General features: G+C 44.0%; 3 protein-coding genes across 4 annotated transcripts; all 3 read right to left on the bottom strand.

The window, feature by feature from the left end:
* Positions 1-5,389: 5,389 nt before the first annotated feature.
* Positions 5,390-9,658, bottom strand: igf3 (insulin-like growth factor 3). The gene is made up of 4 exons (XM_029156199.2): positions 8,413-9,658; positions 7,503-7,647; positions 6,433-6,611; positions 5,390-6,209 (listed from the first exon to the last, which is right to left on the bottom strand). The coding sequence occupies exons 1-4, from the start codon at positions 8,455-8,457 to the stop codon at positions 6,015-6,017; spliced, it is 564 nt and encodes a 187-aa protein (XP_029012032.1). The 5' UTR covers positions 8,458-9,658; the 3' UTR covers positions 5,390-6,014.
* A 135-nt stretch (positions 9,659-9,793) lies between these two features.
* On the bottom strand, positions 9,794-12,525 carry si:dkeyp-110g5.4 (uncharacterized protein LOC561637 homolog). 2 transcript variants are annotated; one of them, XM_029156196.2, is made up of 3 exons: positions 12,372-12,525; positions 11,160-11,710; positions 9,794-10,856 (listed from the first exon to the last, which is right to left on the bottom strand). In XM_029156196.2, exons 2-3 carry the CDS (start codon positions 11,697-11,699, stop codon positions 10,338-10,340), a joined length of 1,059 nt encoding a protein of 352 aa, XP_029012029.1. In that variant the 5' UTR covers positions 11,700-11,710; positions 12,372-12,525; the 3' UTR covers positions 9,794-10,337. The 2 variants fall into 2 exon arrangements, with proteins under 2 accessions (XP_029012029.1, XP_029012028.1); XM_029156195.3 differs by lacking the exon at positions 12,372-12,525 and adding an exon at positions 11,872-12,092.
* Positions 12,526-12,999: 474 nt separating this feature from the next.
* On the bottom strand, positions 13,000-14,968 carry LOC114858697 (uncharacterized). The gene is made up of 3 exons (XM_029156197.3): positions 14,707-14,968; positions 13,918-14,498; positions 13,000-13,676 (listed from the first exon to the last, which is right to left on the bottom strand). The coding sequence occupies exons 2-3, from the start codon at positions 14,479-14,481 to the stop codon at positions 13,176-13,178; spliced, it is 1,065 nt and encodes a 354-aa protein (XP_029012030.1). The 5' UTR covers positions 14,482-14,498; positions 14,707-14,968; the 3' UTR covers positions 13,000-13,175.
* Positions 14,969-15,363: the final 395 nt, after the last annotated feature.

Raw genomic sequence — 15,363 nt, 5'->3', positions numbered from 1 at the left:
CGCCGCTTCTCCAATGCTTGGAGGTCTTGGTCTGTGTGGAACAGCACTGCCATCTAGTGGACTAATGAGAGGTTTTCACCATCAGAGGTCATGATGTGCTGAGGTTCTCATCCCCTCTGTGACGTCGTCAGCTCAGTAGATGTTGTCATAATGCTGACAGATCACCCCCACCCAGTTCCTCACACTGGATGAATCACACAAACCGCATTTTAAACTTGTCACCGTTCTATCATTGCTGCAGCTGAACTCATATCACATATTTCTGCAGAAACTCAACAGCAGTTTATTTACACAAATACATCATCCCAGATGATAAACAGACATGAATGCACCACGTCAACTGGGCAATCTTTAACGTACAGTATGTGACACGATGCTCGGCCCGATACGAGCTCACTCAAGGACGCAGTCAGGCCTTCAGTGTGATAATATGCTCCTGATTGAGCAGCTCAACAGGTCACAGAATCAGAGGAATGTCTAAATATTCACTTCTGTTTCTAAGTTCAAATGTGAACCATCAGTCACCTGCACACACCTGTTGTTTTATATTCACTTTATTGCTCCGAATGCAAATTGGAGAGAGAAATACAAGTGAGGAGGTGCAGAAAATGGACAAAATCTGCAGTTCATAAAGAGCAAAGACTCTTAAACACACAGGAATTTGCTATTTTTATTTCTGACTCTCACCTCTGTTTTCTGCTTTTTTGGCTTTTTATTTCTTTTCTTGTTTCTTGTTTTTGTCTTTTTTCCTTTTTGGTCTCTGCTTTCTACTTTTTTAATCTTGTTCTTTTCTCATTTTCTTTCTCAATCTTTCTTTGTTTTTTTCAGATTTTTTTCCTTTGTCCATTTTCTTCTCTTTTTTATTTTTCTCTCTCTCTCTCTCTGTTTTGTACTTCTTCTTCCTTTATATCCCCACATTTCCTTTTCACTTATCATGTCTGACCCGCAGTGTGACTGGGTGTAATACTGGGCTCAGCCACTGGGAGGGGGTATTTGTATGTAAGGGAAGAACAAAAACAAGATTTACTTTTGTTAGGGCTGATTCCACATAGCGTGGGATGATAAGGCACTATCTCTCCCATAGACGTGTTCCTGCCTGTCAGTCATGCCGTGCTGCTTTATGCGATAGAGAACATCAGGACGTCAATCAGAGCCACACAGTCTGGACATGTTGGAAAAAACCAAGACAAGGTCTAATCACAAAGTCCTTGTCCCATATGTGAGTGTTTCCTTCTAGAATATCAAAGATAAAGCCTGCAGAAAAGTATTTATTCATTATTCATTATCGCATTATCGCCAGCATTATTTGATCATAAGTGCCTGCAGGATGACACGTGTCTGAACCTTTCAACACTGGAGGAACACAAACCTCTGATATGGCAACACAGCGGTCAAGATTTTGTAGGGCTCACACCCAAACACCTTTATTGACTGAATTGAAATGATGATGAATGATTAAAACTGTTATTAAGATTTTTTGTTGTTTTGAACATATCTAACTGCAAACATGCCGGTTACGGTAGGAAGTGGCCTGAGGCAGACCTGAACTCAGAGCTCCTGCCTAGTAGAGTAGATGCTTAATAATAATAATAATAATAATAATAATAATAATAATAATAATAATAATAATAATAATAATAATAATAATAATAATAATAAACCTGGTGGTTATTATAATTTAACAGACATAAAGTCTCTAATTATAGCAGGTTAGTTTAATATTAAATATTTGAATTCATTCCATTTCCATTTATTAGACTTTGTGAAAATGTTAGGAAAGCAGACAAAAGGTTAAAGGTCTCTATGTCACGTGAATACGTTCGTCATCTGTGTTGACATCCTCTTTAATCATATCATTGTACCCAAACACCCAACACAATCAGATTAGCAGCCAAAGTGACTGGGCATGTTTGGAGTTAGAGTCAGTAAATGGCACACACGTTCATTTCTTCATCTGTCGCCATGGGGATATGAGCAGGTGATGCATGAGCTCACGGCGCCAGTGTTTGTGAACATGGAGCTCGCTTCACCATAATCCCAAAAATCTGTGTGAAGATTTGCATCCATGTGGTAATTATTTTACTGCCAAACTGGGATTTGTCTGACCTTTGACCCCCAGAGCGGAGCTGCCCTGCCCACAGCTGGTTTACCTGCATCAGATCATATGTAGAGAAACGGAAGACTATCTGATCACATTCATCTAATCAATAACAGGACGGTTTTACCAGCCCTTGATTCAGCCCCTCATGTTTCTGTTTGGTTTCATTCTTGCTATTTTGACTGTATCACTGTGGCTGCATCAGACATCTGCCCTCAGAAAACAAAGCTGTTTGTGATCACTTTGTGCTTACTTTGTAGAGAAAACCTTGAATTGTGAACTGAAATGCTAATAAGTGACAATCTTTAGTTTATAGAGTAGAATCTCATGATTTTAGTTTCGCCCTGACACATTTAGAGTCAGGGAAAGCTCCGGCTCTGGGATGCCCTCATAAACAGACGATAACGCCTCCTGAACCTGAGAGACCCGTGTGTGCGACGGCCCGATCCAGTCACGTTCAGGGTTTAGCCAGAGGCCAACAGCTGCGAAGCTGCTTTGTGCTCGGAGGCCAGTTCTTCAAACATGAACACAGCAGATAAGCACACGACAGCGAGCGGCTGAGGACACGGTGGCATAGAAAATGTTAACGTTGCTCCATCAGCTGAGGTCCATGTTTCATTAAGGTGCTCAACACTTCTGACACCGTCCGGTGCTATCATGAAAACTCTTTCACCGTGTCACAATTCAGACTATGGAACTGGGCCGTGTGGAGGCTGCGGCCCGTGTGTGAGTTGATGGGACAGATGTTTGTAAATGAAGGCAGTCTGTCTTTGGACATTTCTTTCAACTTAACCTGCCATAGTTCATCAGGCCTGTCACACAATATGGAAGAACATGAAGTCGAGAACGTGTGAACCGCAGCCAGGTTTGGTCTGTAAAGCACTGGAGCGGCTCGCTTTTAAACATGTGGCTGCTGGACAGACGGCACTTTGGGCCTCAGACTCATTCGGTGCTATTCAAAATGCTGAGGCTCATGTCCTTATATAAGACACTCAGGGATGTCTGTTCACCGTGTGATAAAACAGGACTTGTTTCCTCACCTGAGGCGTCTGCATCAGACCTTAAGAGTCCCCCTGTGGAGACATAGAGTGGGTTGCCTGTTCCTCTGAGAGACCAGAACGCCTGGGGCTCTGGGCGCATCCACCCGCTCACTGAACCCCGCGGTCACAGGACAGTTTGCCACTCGGCCATATGCCGCTCTGCTCGGTTCAAGTGGTGGACCTCCACTAGATCAGGTAGTGCCTTATGGGAGACGCTGGGAGCTCCGTGTCTGAAGCCCACGCTGTGTTTGGGGTCCAGGTGGATTTGCAGCTGCACTGCTGCAGATAGGACCCTGCTGATAGGGCAGCAGGCGGAGGAGAGCATCCAGGTCCCTCAGCAGCCTTGGCACAGAGATAGGACGCAGCCCCGCTGAACTGCTTGCACTCAGGGACAGGTGGACCTGTTGATAGCCTCCTCAAATAACAGACGCCGCTCATGAACAGCTGCACGGCGTTCGTCCAAACACGGGCGTGAAAAGTGCTGCTTTCTTTTTGCTTCTCTTGGTCTGTACCTGCATGCATCAGTATTCATATGGCGTCCACACCTGGCCCTGCACTCACCTCAACCTGTACATCTGACAGCCCAGCTCTTGTCTTCGCCGGGCTGGAAGGCGTTCCTGGCCTTTCGCCCCTTCAACATAGTAACAGCTGCTCAGATAAGGAGGAGAGGAGCGCGCTCTCCCTGCGGCTGCTTGCGTCACGGCCAGATATCGCCATTGTTTACTTCCCTGTCTTCCCATGCAGAGGGATTCTAACAAAGCCCCCGCTCACGTTGGATTCTCAAGGCTGCGAGTGACCTGGAAAAGCTGCTGCTGCTGCACTGGGAACATTGTTGCACTTTTTCTAGTGTTTACACACGCGTTGATCAGATCAGGCTTTAGAAGAAAGACTTTATCGGTCATTATCACATTTTACAATTGGTCTTCTGCGTGCCATGCATTTATATGCCATGCCATGGCATATAAATGCATGGCATGGCATTGCTCAAGGACACACCTGGAGCCCTGGTGGGTTTGAACCTGAAACTTCCTGCTTCCCAGGCCACTAACATGCTTTATATCCTCTACAGGGAGGTCAGGTGCCGGCGATTAAACATGATTAGATGAAAAAATCAAATTAACAACATGGAAATAACAAAAAAATAAATAAAATAAAACAAGTAATAATAGTAGCGTCTGAATGATGGGCAATCAGAAGGAAGAAAAAAGTGTGGCACACCACAAAATACTTGTGTAATTTATTATATATATAAGTCTTATATATAAAATTGCCAACAGATTGTAAAACAGTATATATTATTTATATATTCATTCGTAGTAGCTGGTACTAGAAGGAGCTATGAAGGAGGGCAGCACATAGTAGGTAGGAACCTTTGGCACTGGGGCAGTTGCACTAGGGCAGCTTTTGGGAGGAGCTCCGTCTCGACTCCAAAGGTAATCTGAACGGTGAACTGAGCGTTTCATGTGGTCCAGGTTAGTATTCATTGTGAAATCACCAGAAACCGATCACCAGAAAACCACTTAACGAAGTGTTACACTTGAAGGTCGAGAACTGCTATATTGGTTATATATATATATATCGTTATACTGAACTTTAATTAAAGTTTAGGTGTTGGGTTGCGCAGGTGGGCGTGTCCTGCACCGAGATTTAGAGTGGTTATTTATAGTGATAATAGTAATAGTGAATAGGGATAATGTTAGACTTCAAAGTAAATCATTACATGTGTAATTCCTAATTTGTAATGTTTAGGCTAATAATTCAGTCAGAATTTTTTTGGTGAAAGTGTAGCTCCATTATTCCGAGACAGCTAAGGATAAAACAAACTGCTGTAAATTGCACTATAATAACATAGTATGTCCCTTATCAGTAGGGAACTGATGAGTATGTGTTCCTGCATGTACTGAGTGATTTGTCAAATAGGGTATTTGGGTATATTTGGGTATAGGGTAACTGTGGTATCTCAGCTCTTCACGAAGGACACAGCTTTCTTCACAGCACGGTGCATTTTTCCCCGAATGAAAATAAGCCCTTTGATTTCAGTTGCCAATCTGCACAAGCTGTACAAAGCACAGTAGAGCCGCTCAGATGACCTTGAGAGTCCTTAGAAAGGTCCTGGAAAGAGACAACCTCAGCTGAGTCAAATGTGACAGTTTGTATCGAACTGCGTTGATGCTGAACATCTGGACAAAACGCTGAAGTTGTCTCAAATATTAGTTAACATATATATAAAAAACATAGATGCGACAGAATCTATGACAAAGATTCAGAAAGTTTATTAAAGTTCAATAAATAGTGAAATAGTATTTAACATAAAACATGTTTATATACAGCGAACAGTCACACAGTTGGTGTGGTACATTATCTGTGCCTTTCACAACAGCAGCGTCGCGTTGATGCTTCACAGGTGTGACACCACTAAAACATACGAAACAGGTGGGACAAATAAGTCGCCACCGGCGTCAGCGCTTTTTCACAGCGAGAGCAGAGCATGTATAAAAAAATACTGTAACACTGCTAAAACTGTAAATTACTAAAGTGACAACATCAGCACACATCTGCTTCAGTGAAGTCCCAGATACATCAAAATCAAGATTTAGCTCCTATCCACAAGGAAAAGTCACATTTATATACACGCTTGGAAAGGAATCTGCTTCCAGACAAGCTGATGCATGAAAAGCTCCACAGAGACTCATGCAGTGAGTCCAGCCTGCAGCTGACAGCATCCACCCCCGTCTGCTGGACCGTCTCATCCCTCTGAACGGCAACGATGAGCAGCAAATGTCCCGTCACTGGGATCCTTCCTTAGCAGACACGTCCTTAACATCCACAAGGTTCAGTCAGTAAATCTATAAATGCTCCCTTGAGGAGGCCACATGTCACGACTCGGGTCGCATCATTCTAAGGACGGAGGGAGGACCGCTGCTCATGTTCTGTGCTCTAATCCTCCGGCGTGAGGCTTTCTTGGGAGGGGGAGGCTGAGCCTTCTTCCTGGAGGCTTCCCTCTTTGCGCTGTCTGGGGGCCCCATGTGCTCCAGAAGTCTCTTGTGAAAAACTGCTTGGAACTGCAGATCCTGCAAGACAAAGGCACGGAAAAGGAGTTCATTTAAGGCCCTGGGTCGGCAGCACATCACGTTCAGCCTCGTGGCTGACAGATGCCGGGGCTTGTCTTGGCTCATTACTCTGTGGCCTGATCAGACCATCCTCTCACTATCTCTGCTGTTTCTGACCTACTCATATACAACCACCTTCTGTGCTGTGGACTCGTTACACCAGCCAAACAACAGTGGACCTCACCTCATCTGTCTGCGTTGCTGCTGCTGTTGTTGTGGGCAAAGCTGTGGTTTGCTGCTGGCTCTTGGGTTTAGCGCAGTACATCTCCAGATGGTGGAGCTCACAGCCGGCTGGACGACAGCACTGGTCCACGATCCCCTTCCCTCTGGGCCGAGCCCCGTAGCCAGACCATTTCCCTCTACCTGTGGAGAAATAGGTGTCAGACATCTTTAGCCTTTATTCTCTGCTGTGTACAAGTCAGCCCCTTTCACTCTCTCACATCAATACACATCCGCCGAGGAGAGGAGCTAATTAGAATCGGCAGAAGGACCCAGTGGTTCTGGTTTGAGCCGCAGCACGATAACGAGACTTTAAACAGTGAAGCTATCGCGGGCTGAGGCACGGTGTCCTGGTGAGCACGCGGGTGGTGGATGGGCACCGCGCTGATAGCAGATGGAGAAAATGGCCTTGGCCACAACGGGGAAAAGTTAAACAGGTGAAAGGGTTCAGTGTATTTAATTATCTGGGAGATTAGGATAGAGAAATTAGAGACTAATAATAATAATAATAATACAGTTTTCTTAAGAGGGTCACAGTGAACGGTCCGCTTGGCTCAGCCCCACTTCTACTCTATAAAAGTGTATAGAAAGAGGTTGCTAATAAAAGCTGGGCTTGTCCCCATCATCCCACTGCAACACGGATGTGTTGAGGCTACTGTTCATGTAAATACATGATGTTTTGTTGTTGATAACTTGTTCAGAATAGCTGCGGCCTTTCTGCATGGACCTGATGACCATGACCGTATCTGTTGTGTGACTCTTAACTTGCAGGGTACAGTAACCTGGAAAACACTAGCAATGCAGTCGTTTGTTTGAATATTCCTTTTAAGAATGTGACGGATCAGCATTTAGCTGTGGATTTAAAAGTGTTATTAACAGCTACATGATTTTACCTTTGTATTGTTCCAGATGTGAGCATTAACACGCACAATGCTCTGATTGCATTGCAGATGTCTTTGACCTCTTGACCTTACTTTGTTAGGCAATAGACACGGGACAGGTTATGCAAATGAAGGAGTAGAAGATGAGACTAACCCAAATAGATGCCACGGTCCCCACACACGAATATGAGGTCGCTGAGAAGATCCGAGCCACAGCGGAGCCTGGCTGCGTCCGCGGAGAGCGGCCAGCTGGCTAGAAGCGCGGTGTAGTAGAACACGCACACGCGAGCACACAACGCCTGAAGAGGAGCAGAGAACTCAAAGTCAGGTTATATTATAGAAAGATCAATGTTCAGATCATGTTGTTATGTGCTAATAATGGAGTTAAGTGATTTTAGAGGCTTTTGTTGAAAGAGCAATTCAGACATCTCAATCGGGGCCTCATCAACTCTTTGGGGCCTTTGAGAGTTTTCAGCATCTAATGTATAGGAATTTCAGTCACATTAAAAAAAGGACAATTTCACCTTTTTTTAAAATTGGACTGAAACAATATTAAAGCTTCCAACCGCTTCAAGCGCTTCTTAATGAAAACTGTGAAAGTCTTTCAGTTACATTGTTGTCTCAACCAATCCCAATGAAACTAACCATATTTATTGACCCGTGACCTGTTAAACACAGCGAGTTACAGCAGCGCTGAGTACCGTTACTTTATTCCACAATGTTTTGAAAATACCAAGTTAAATGTATTTACATTGGCAATTTATCAATGATGTTTGTCCCACGAATCCACCAGCACAACCAGCAACATGCTGTGGCTTTGAATTGCACAGAACTGCACATCCACACTGAAGGCGGGCGTGAATTAATGTTGGTAACTGGTAAAAAATGCCCAGTTTAAAGCCGTGTTGTCAGAAATGTCTCCATACTTTTTACCATGTCCAGATAATTAGATAACTTTCTTTGTAATTAGAATCTGACAGGGAAACGCGCGTACAGCAAAGCATCAGCAGAGGACACACAAAGGACCGGACCCTCTCGGTTGAAGGTCCCAGAGCAGCTCTTACCTTCATGGCTGGTGTTCTGGCCGCGGGGCAGCACGAGGAGCGCATCCTGCCTCTGTGGCCTGAGCTCTGGGTGCCTGCGGTCTTATAGGCGGCAGCAGCAGGGGAGGCCGCCGCTCACAGGGTCCCTCCCCCGGCCTCTCACACAGCTTCACACTCCAATCTCACCCGCAGCACTTATCTGATCATTTCACATGCTGTCACTGGGGCCGGACTGGTTCTGCTTTGTTCCTTGTAACAGATATTCACAGTGGTCATAGACACGATGTCCGTTGCTACAGGATGGAATCGTCCCAGGCCGGCTCAGTCCACGAGTCTGATGCTGCTGGTGTTCTGTGATTGCTGATTCGGCACGTGAAACGCTTCTGAATCACTGTTAGACCCGTTAATGTGGGTGTAAATGTAGGTAATGATGTCTGGCCCTGAGAGCGGCACACAGTGCGGCTAAAAGCAGCACAACCAAATAGACACAACAATAGCTAAAGAAGACACAATCTTCATCAATTTGATAACACACCAACACAAATTAGACACGCAACAAACGACAACGCTTCTTACTTTAAGCTTTTACTCTGCTTTTGTGAATGAGTAACATTCAAACGCTAAACTAACGAAGAACAGCTGTAATATTAATATTTGAAGCAGCCAATACTAATAAATAATGTCATATCCAACTAGTGTATTGTGTTTTTCTGTCAAGATTGGACATCAATCAAAGTCTAAATATTAACACTACTACTGCTGCTACTTTGTGGGTGATAAACACGACACCGCTCACCTTAGAGGCTTCTTGGGTCCTGGCAGCCGGAGAATCCCGAGCATTTAATCTGTGTGATGTTAACGGGGTCGTTAGGGTCACAGGGAGGCTTTGTTGTCCCACTCCATTGTTGGTGCTGTTACGTCACGTGAGTCTAGGAGCTGTTTACTGCCTGGAGGGACAGAAGAGCTGCATCACAAGTGGTCGTCGAGTGACATCACAGACCACCAAGGTCCAGCAGGATCCAGTGAGAGCCAGTAGGAGAAGAACAGGGGGAACCGCTGGAGGAGCTTCACCCAGCGCTCCATCTCAAAACCTGCAACTTAAACAGAGAACAAGCTGCTCAGGACAAGATCATCTGCATCTGAAAGGCTATAGTGATGAGAGAAGACTGAGGGAGACAAAAGAAAACCATCTACTCAACAGAGGTCTGATTAAATTAGGCCAAATAAGAAGGTTCACCTGAAGCTCTGTGAGCATGGAGGCCTGCGGTTTCTCAAGTTTACATAAGAAAAGCAAATATGTAGATTAAAGGTCAAGACCTCTTCACATCATTTAGCAATTGCACAGCCTGTTTTAGCAGATGACATAAATATGTATGGATATGTATCAACATGAGAAAAGTAGTAGTGAAGCACACGATTCTTTATTGTAAACAGAGGTTGCATTAACATAAATTACACAAGCCGAAAATCCCAAAAAATAACTGGAAAAAAGGAAGCTGGAGAGCAGCGGATTCTGAGCAACAGAAGCAAAACATAATGTTCTTTATCGAACTTAACATGAACTTCACTATGGTTGATGGCTCAGTAGGAAAGATCAAAGAACATGTAACTCACACTCCTGTCATACAGCAAAGCAAAGGAGCATCAAACAGTCTTATTTTGGACGTTCTTTTATCTGCGCTTTATTTATATTTACATGATTCTGAATGGTTCAGTCGCTTCCGACCAACTGAAACGTGCAACACTCCTTCAACCAACAACAAAAGGCTGAGCAGAAAGCACCATCGCCATATGATCATGGTTGTTGCCATGCAAAGGATTGCATTCATTTAATCCTCTGCCCTTTAGAGAATCTTTGGACCCATGAGTTAAATTCTCCTTTGGTCTCAAAACAAAATTCTAACTTAACCTGAGTTGAGCGTTTTATGAAGCGTCTGAACCACGTTTCAGTCAGACTGAGCAGATGGTAACTGTTGGGCGTTCTGCTTGAGCCTGGCTTTCATTCGGCCGATCATCTCTTCCTCTGCCAGCTCCTTGAAATCAAACTTGTTCTTTAAAGACGGGGAGGGGAAGGTTGCAACCGCATCCCTCCTGGTCCAGCTTTGGGAGCAGCTTTGGTCCACGTCCCCGCTGCCGCTCTGCACGTTGCTGTCCACGTCGTGGTTCTGGCTGACGCTCTCAGCTTCCCCGCTGCTCACGTCCCGCATCACACATTCACTACCGCCACTGTTGGTTGCCTCCACTTGAGGCTGGTGCCTAGTTGACTCCTGGGCCCCTGCTTCCAGTGGGTTCTTCTTGGCTCTAGCATCCTCGTGACAGTGGCCGACTGCGCTGTGCATGCCGACAGTGGACTGGGTGACGGAGTGAGCATCCGTGGAGGAGGAAACATTCCTGTGTTTTAAACCTTTCTTGTGCGTTACTTTACATGGTGTGTTCTTGGGCTTCTTTTTGCCTGGTGGCAGCTCCTGGAGGTTAGACACAATAATGATTACTATCACATAAGGCCAATTTAACACTGCAGGCTCCAGCTCCACAGCACAAAGATAAAACACAAATGATGGACGAGCTACCTGTCATCCTACTAATCAGTTTTACAGCAACACCTTCAGATTTTTTTCAGTCCAAGTCACTATTATTTGCAATTTGTTTTCAGCCTTATATTTTTGTGCTGTGAACTTTTCAGCGGGTCTGTTACATTTAAAAGACTAAGCATCAAATCGAGATATATGAAATAATGAAGAGATATATGACTGACTTGAAGGAATTACCTTCTTCTGCGACTTACACTGCCTGCGTACAGGCAGCGTGGGCTGAGGAGATGGCTGGGCTGTCTCTGCCTGGTCTTGGCCTCGACCAGGCCTCCTGACAGACAGGTAGATGCGCCCGGCGTAGACGACCACAGCGGTCTGATAGGTCTTTGAAGCCAGGCCCTGAGGTATGGACGACATGTGAGGGGGGATTGTAGAGAGCTTACTGCCAGGTACGGTGTCCTTCAGCACCTTGAAAGCTGTGTGATTGAAAAAAACAAAAGACATTCGAAAGGGACCCGACGAGGCCCGACACTCTGTCCTCAGCAGAGTCAGTGTACTTTCCATGGCATCACATCCTGATTTCTGGCCTTTTTTGCGAACCACTGCTGGACAGATCCACGTGCCCTTTGGTGAGTTTGTGAGCTTCTTGGAGCCATTAGAGTCAGACACAGGGAGGCCCATTCTTCTGAGCACTGGGTTTGGTAGGCTCCACAGTGGGATGCGCTTGACCTCGGCCTCCGCTGGGATGAAGATTTCTATTCTGTCATAGAGATCCATGCTCTGTTTGCCTGTGTCACAAAAAGGGTTTATTGGTTACACAGATTTATGACAATTCATGATTTCATCGCCTTAACGTGACATCCTTGCAGCTTGGAATATTTCAAGTTGAATGAACATAAATGTAAAAGGACCTTTAGAGTGCAATGTCTGAACAGCATCATCATCTTACCTTGTATGTTTTCACAGTATAAACGTTTTTTGTGACCCTGAACACTGTGACTAAACTTTAAAATCATGTCTTTTCAATCATGTCTAACCTGCCCACACCTGGGCAGATTAACGTTGTGATGTAGGAAAAAAAAACATTGCGAAACACATCCAGGTAAATATCTGTGTCGAAACTGCAGTCCTGTCTCTTCTTCTACGTTAATGAAGCGTTTTTTAAATACTGCATTTGAATTAATAAAGTTGATTGTCGTTTAAGATGAGTTTCAAACCGACGTTGATTATGCTCACATTTTTTTAACTGTCCTATCATGGACCATTTGTTTGTTTAACATTTATTATCACGCGTGATGGATAGCGCATGTTTAATCCGTAGACGCACATTCGATACAATTTCAACGACAACGATGTGGAAGCAATGCATGTAAGCATCGATGCGGAGATAAGTCACACCAGACCATAATTTCTAACAGTATTCACAGCAGTCACGAAACAAACACTTACCTCTATCGTACAGTCCTTATCGAAACAACCGTGTGCAGCCGAACGACGCTGACTTCACTTCTCCGTTAACCGGACGTCCTGGTCGACCACTTCAGAATAAAAGACGCATCCAAACAACCCCACGTGAGGTTTAAGACCAAACTCAAGAAATTTAGCAGCAAACAAACGAGCTTTAAGATCCAAACCTAGGAAATTTAACATTAGACTTACGAGGTCTGATCTCATATTTTGTAATAATATAAGAACATAACCAAAATGTCAGTATTCTAAAACGTTTTAATTAGTTTGTCAACATAATTTGGTTTGATGTTGTCGCTTAAAGAATATATTTGCATATTGTATTAGATTACTAAGATATACTCTTCTTAAATCAGGTGAACAAAAAAAACACCTTTCTGGCAACTGTAACAGCTCAGTTTGATTATAGTCACACAGAAAGGCACTTGGTGTGGTGGTACAATAGGAGTCTGTCAGATAATGAATGACATGTTAATTTGTGACGTTTTGAAAATTTACGTGACCAGTTGGATTAGTAGTCACGCTACGACATCCACTGTTTTCATAGTGTTGTATGAATGTGCCTTATGTTTCCATGGAGTCCTGCTAAATAAACAGCCCAGTTCCTGTGTTCTTTGTGATACACTATTGAAAAATAATTTTATTTTTAGACCAGCTGTTCATCTACAAAAATTTAAGGGAGTTTAGAGAGAGATTTTATGAATAGGTTTATGATGACATCTTTTCAACAATTTTCCACCACACGTAATGATTAAATTTGCCACCCCAGCACACTGACCATCACTGTTAAGACAGACTGCTTAAGGCATCATTTTTCTCTTTGAATCTGGCTTTCAGTCGAGCGATAAGCTCGTCTTGTTCCAGATCGTTAAATTCACTCTCTTTCTGCAGAGATGTGTCAGCTTCCAGAGGCTCTTCCCTGGTCCAGCTGTAGTTGCTACTTTGGTCATCTTTCCTAGTGGATTTAGGTGACATACAGAAGTCCATGACACTGGTGTGATCGAGGCTCTCTGCCTCTTCCTGCATTTCACATTCACCACTGACATTGTTAGCCACCTCCTCTTCCAGAGGCTTAAACTGATCAGGTTGCAGATCTGCCACATCGTCTGTGGCCTGCTCGGTTCTGGCATCCTGACAGTCCAATATGTTCACACCGTTAGTGGACTCAGGAACAGAATGTAGATTCATGGAGGTGGTAACATAGCTCCCCTTTTCTTCTACCGTGTTATCACTGTTTGTTACTTCACATGTGATTTGCTTCTTCAAGGCCTTGTTGTCAGGAAAAACCTGAAGGACACAAAACACAAATTAGTATAGATGATTTGTGATTACGATGATTTGTTGGAATTGAAAGTGCATATTATATTGAAATTTACATTTTAAATTATATTAAAAATTCAGACAAACATCAAAAGTATCCAAAAAGCATGTCAATAAGGCAATGTCGTGATGAGGTGCACAGATCTAAGAAATAACTCAATTGTTGGCTGAGAAGTGGATTTTATCTCAGAAGGAATCATGAAGTTACCTTCATCTGGGTCTTAGATGACAAATCTGAGGTCGAAGGAGCAAAAGATTGCGAAACCCTCTTCGGGTCGCACATCTTTCCCTTACTCTGCTTTCGATTAGCATTCCTGAGGGACAGGTAGATTTGCCCATTGTAAACTACAACAGCATCTTGTATGGTCTTGGGTGGTAAATCCTGACACTGCAGGGAGGTGTGAGACGTCTCTGCAGAGACTGCGCTTCCGTGCTTGGTGGCCTTCAGCACCTCGTAAGCCGTACGGTTGGAAGAGACAAAAGACAGTCGGTGGGGAACAGACTTAGCCTGGGACTCTCTCCCCATGAGGCAGAGAAATTCTTTCTTCACGTCAGCGCCTGTGTCGGACGCTGCTTGCAGTCCTTTCCTACGAATGACTACTGGACAGATCCATGTGCCCTTTGGCGAGTTTGTGAGCTTTCTGGAGCCATCAGAATCAGACAGGGGGAGGCTCATTCGTCTGAGAATTGAGTTTGGTAAGCTCCACAAGGGGATGCATTTGACGTCAGCCTCCACCGGGATGTAGATTTCAAGTGTGTCACGTAGAGCCATGCTCTGTGGGTCGTTCTCTGTACAGAAAAAAACAAACAGACAGATCACTGACTTCTGTTATGGAGCACGATAGCACCAGCAAATGGATTGCAGGAAACCGTTCATACAGGCAACGAGTGTTGTTAGATACATATATATATATATATATATATATATGTACATATAACTAAAAATTCAAAATATCAGAGTTTACGACTGTTTTCTTCCACATTATTTAGACCTTACCTTTAGACTAGGACGGTCTCCCGGTGTTAGCCTGCTGAGCTAGCTAGTTGGCTAACGTTGCTTTAAAGCGTAGCTACAGTGAGCTGCGTCTCAAATTAAGCGCTGCCAAAGAAATCATCTTAACAATATTACCGAAAAACGTCACGCACACCTTTTGGAAACGAACACATTAAAAAACAAACTTGGTTAAGTTGCACTTTCATTTCCTAGTCTAACAAGCGGCCGCCCAGGTTGAGTCCTTCAAAATAAAAAGCACAAATAAATGAGGCATGCGCATCCGGAGCGCGCACAAAGTCGCGTCACTCAGTTTGTCTCCAGCTGCTTTTTTGGGGCTTAACCACAAAAGAGAAACATCTGGATGTGTGACACCTGAGAAATTCAGGCGATTGTAACTTATGGTTATTATGAGGGTTTTATTTTCAAGTTAATAAAGTCTGAATTAAATAACGGTCTGGAAAGACAAAAAGTTTCAGATTTCACATATTTGACCAGTTCAGCTTATATTGCTATCCTTTGAAACTAAACTCTAACATACTGATGTAGATAACAGTTTACAGAACCTTTTAGGGTTCTGTAATTATAACCTAACCCAACCCTGTACCTGCACTGCACAAATGTCCTAAATAAAATATTGCTGCGGCATCAGATCAAGAATAT

This window comes from Betta splendens, chromosome 7 (genome assembly GCF_900634795.4).
Source record: "Betta splendens chromosome 7, fBetSpl5.4, whole genome shotgun sequence".
NCBI lineage: Eukaryota > Metazoa > Chordata > Actinopteri > Anabantiformes > Osphronemidae > Betta > Betta splendens.
This window is presented reverse-complemented; position numbering and strand designations above follow the sequence as displayed.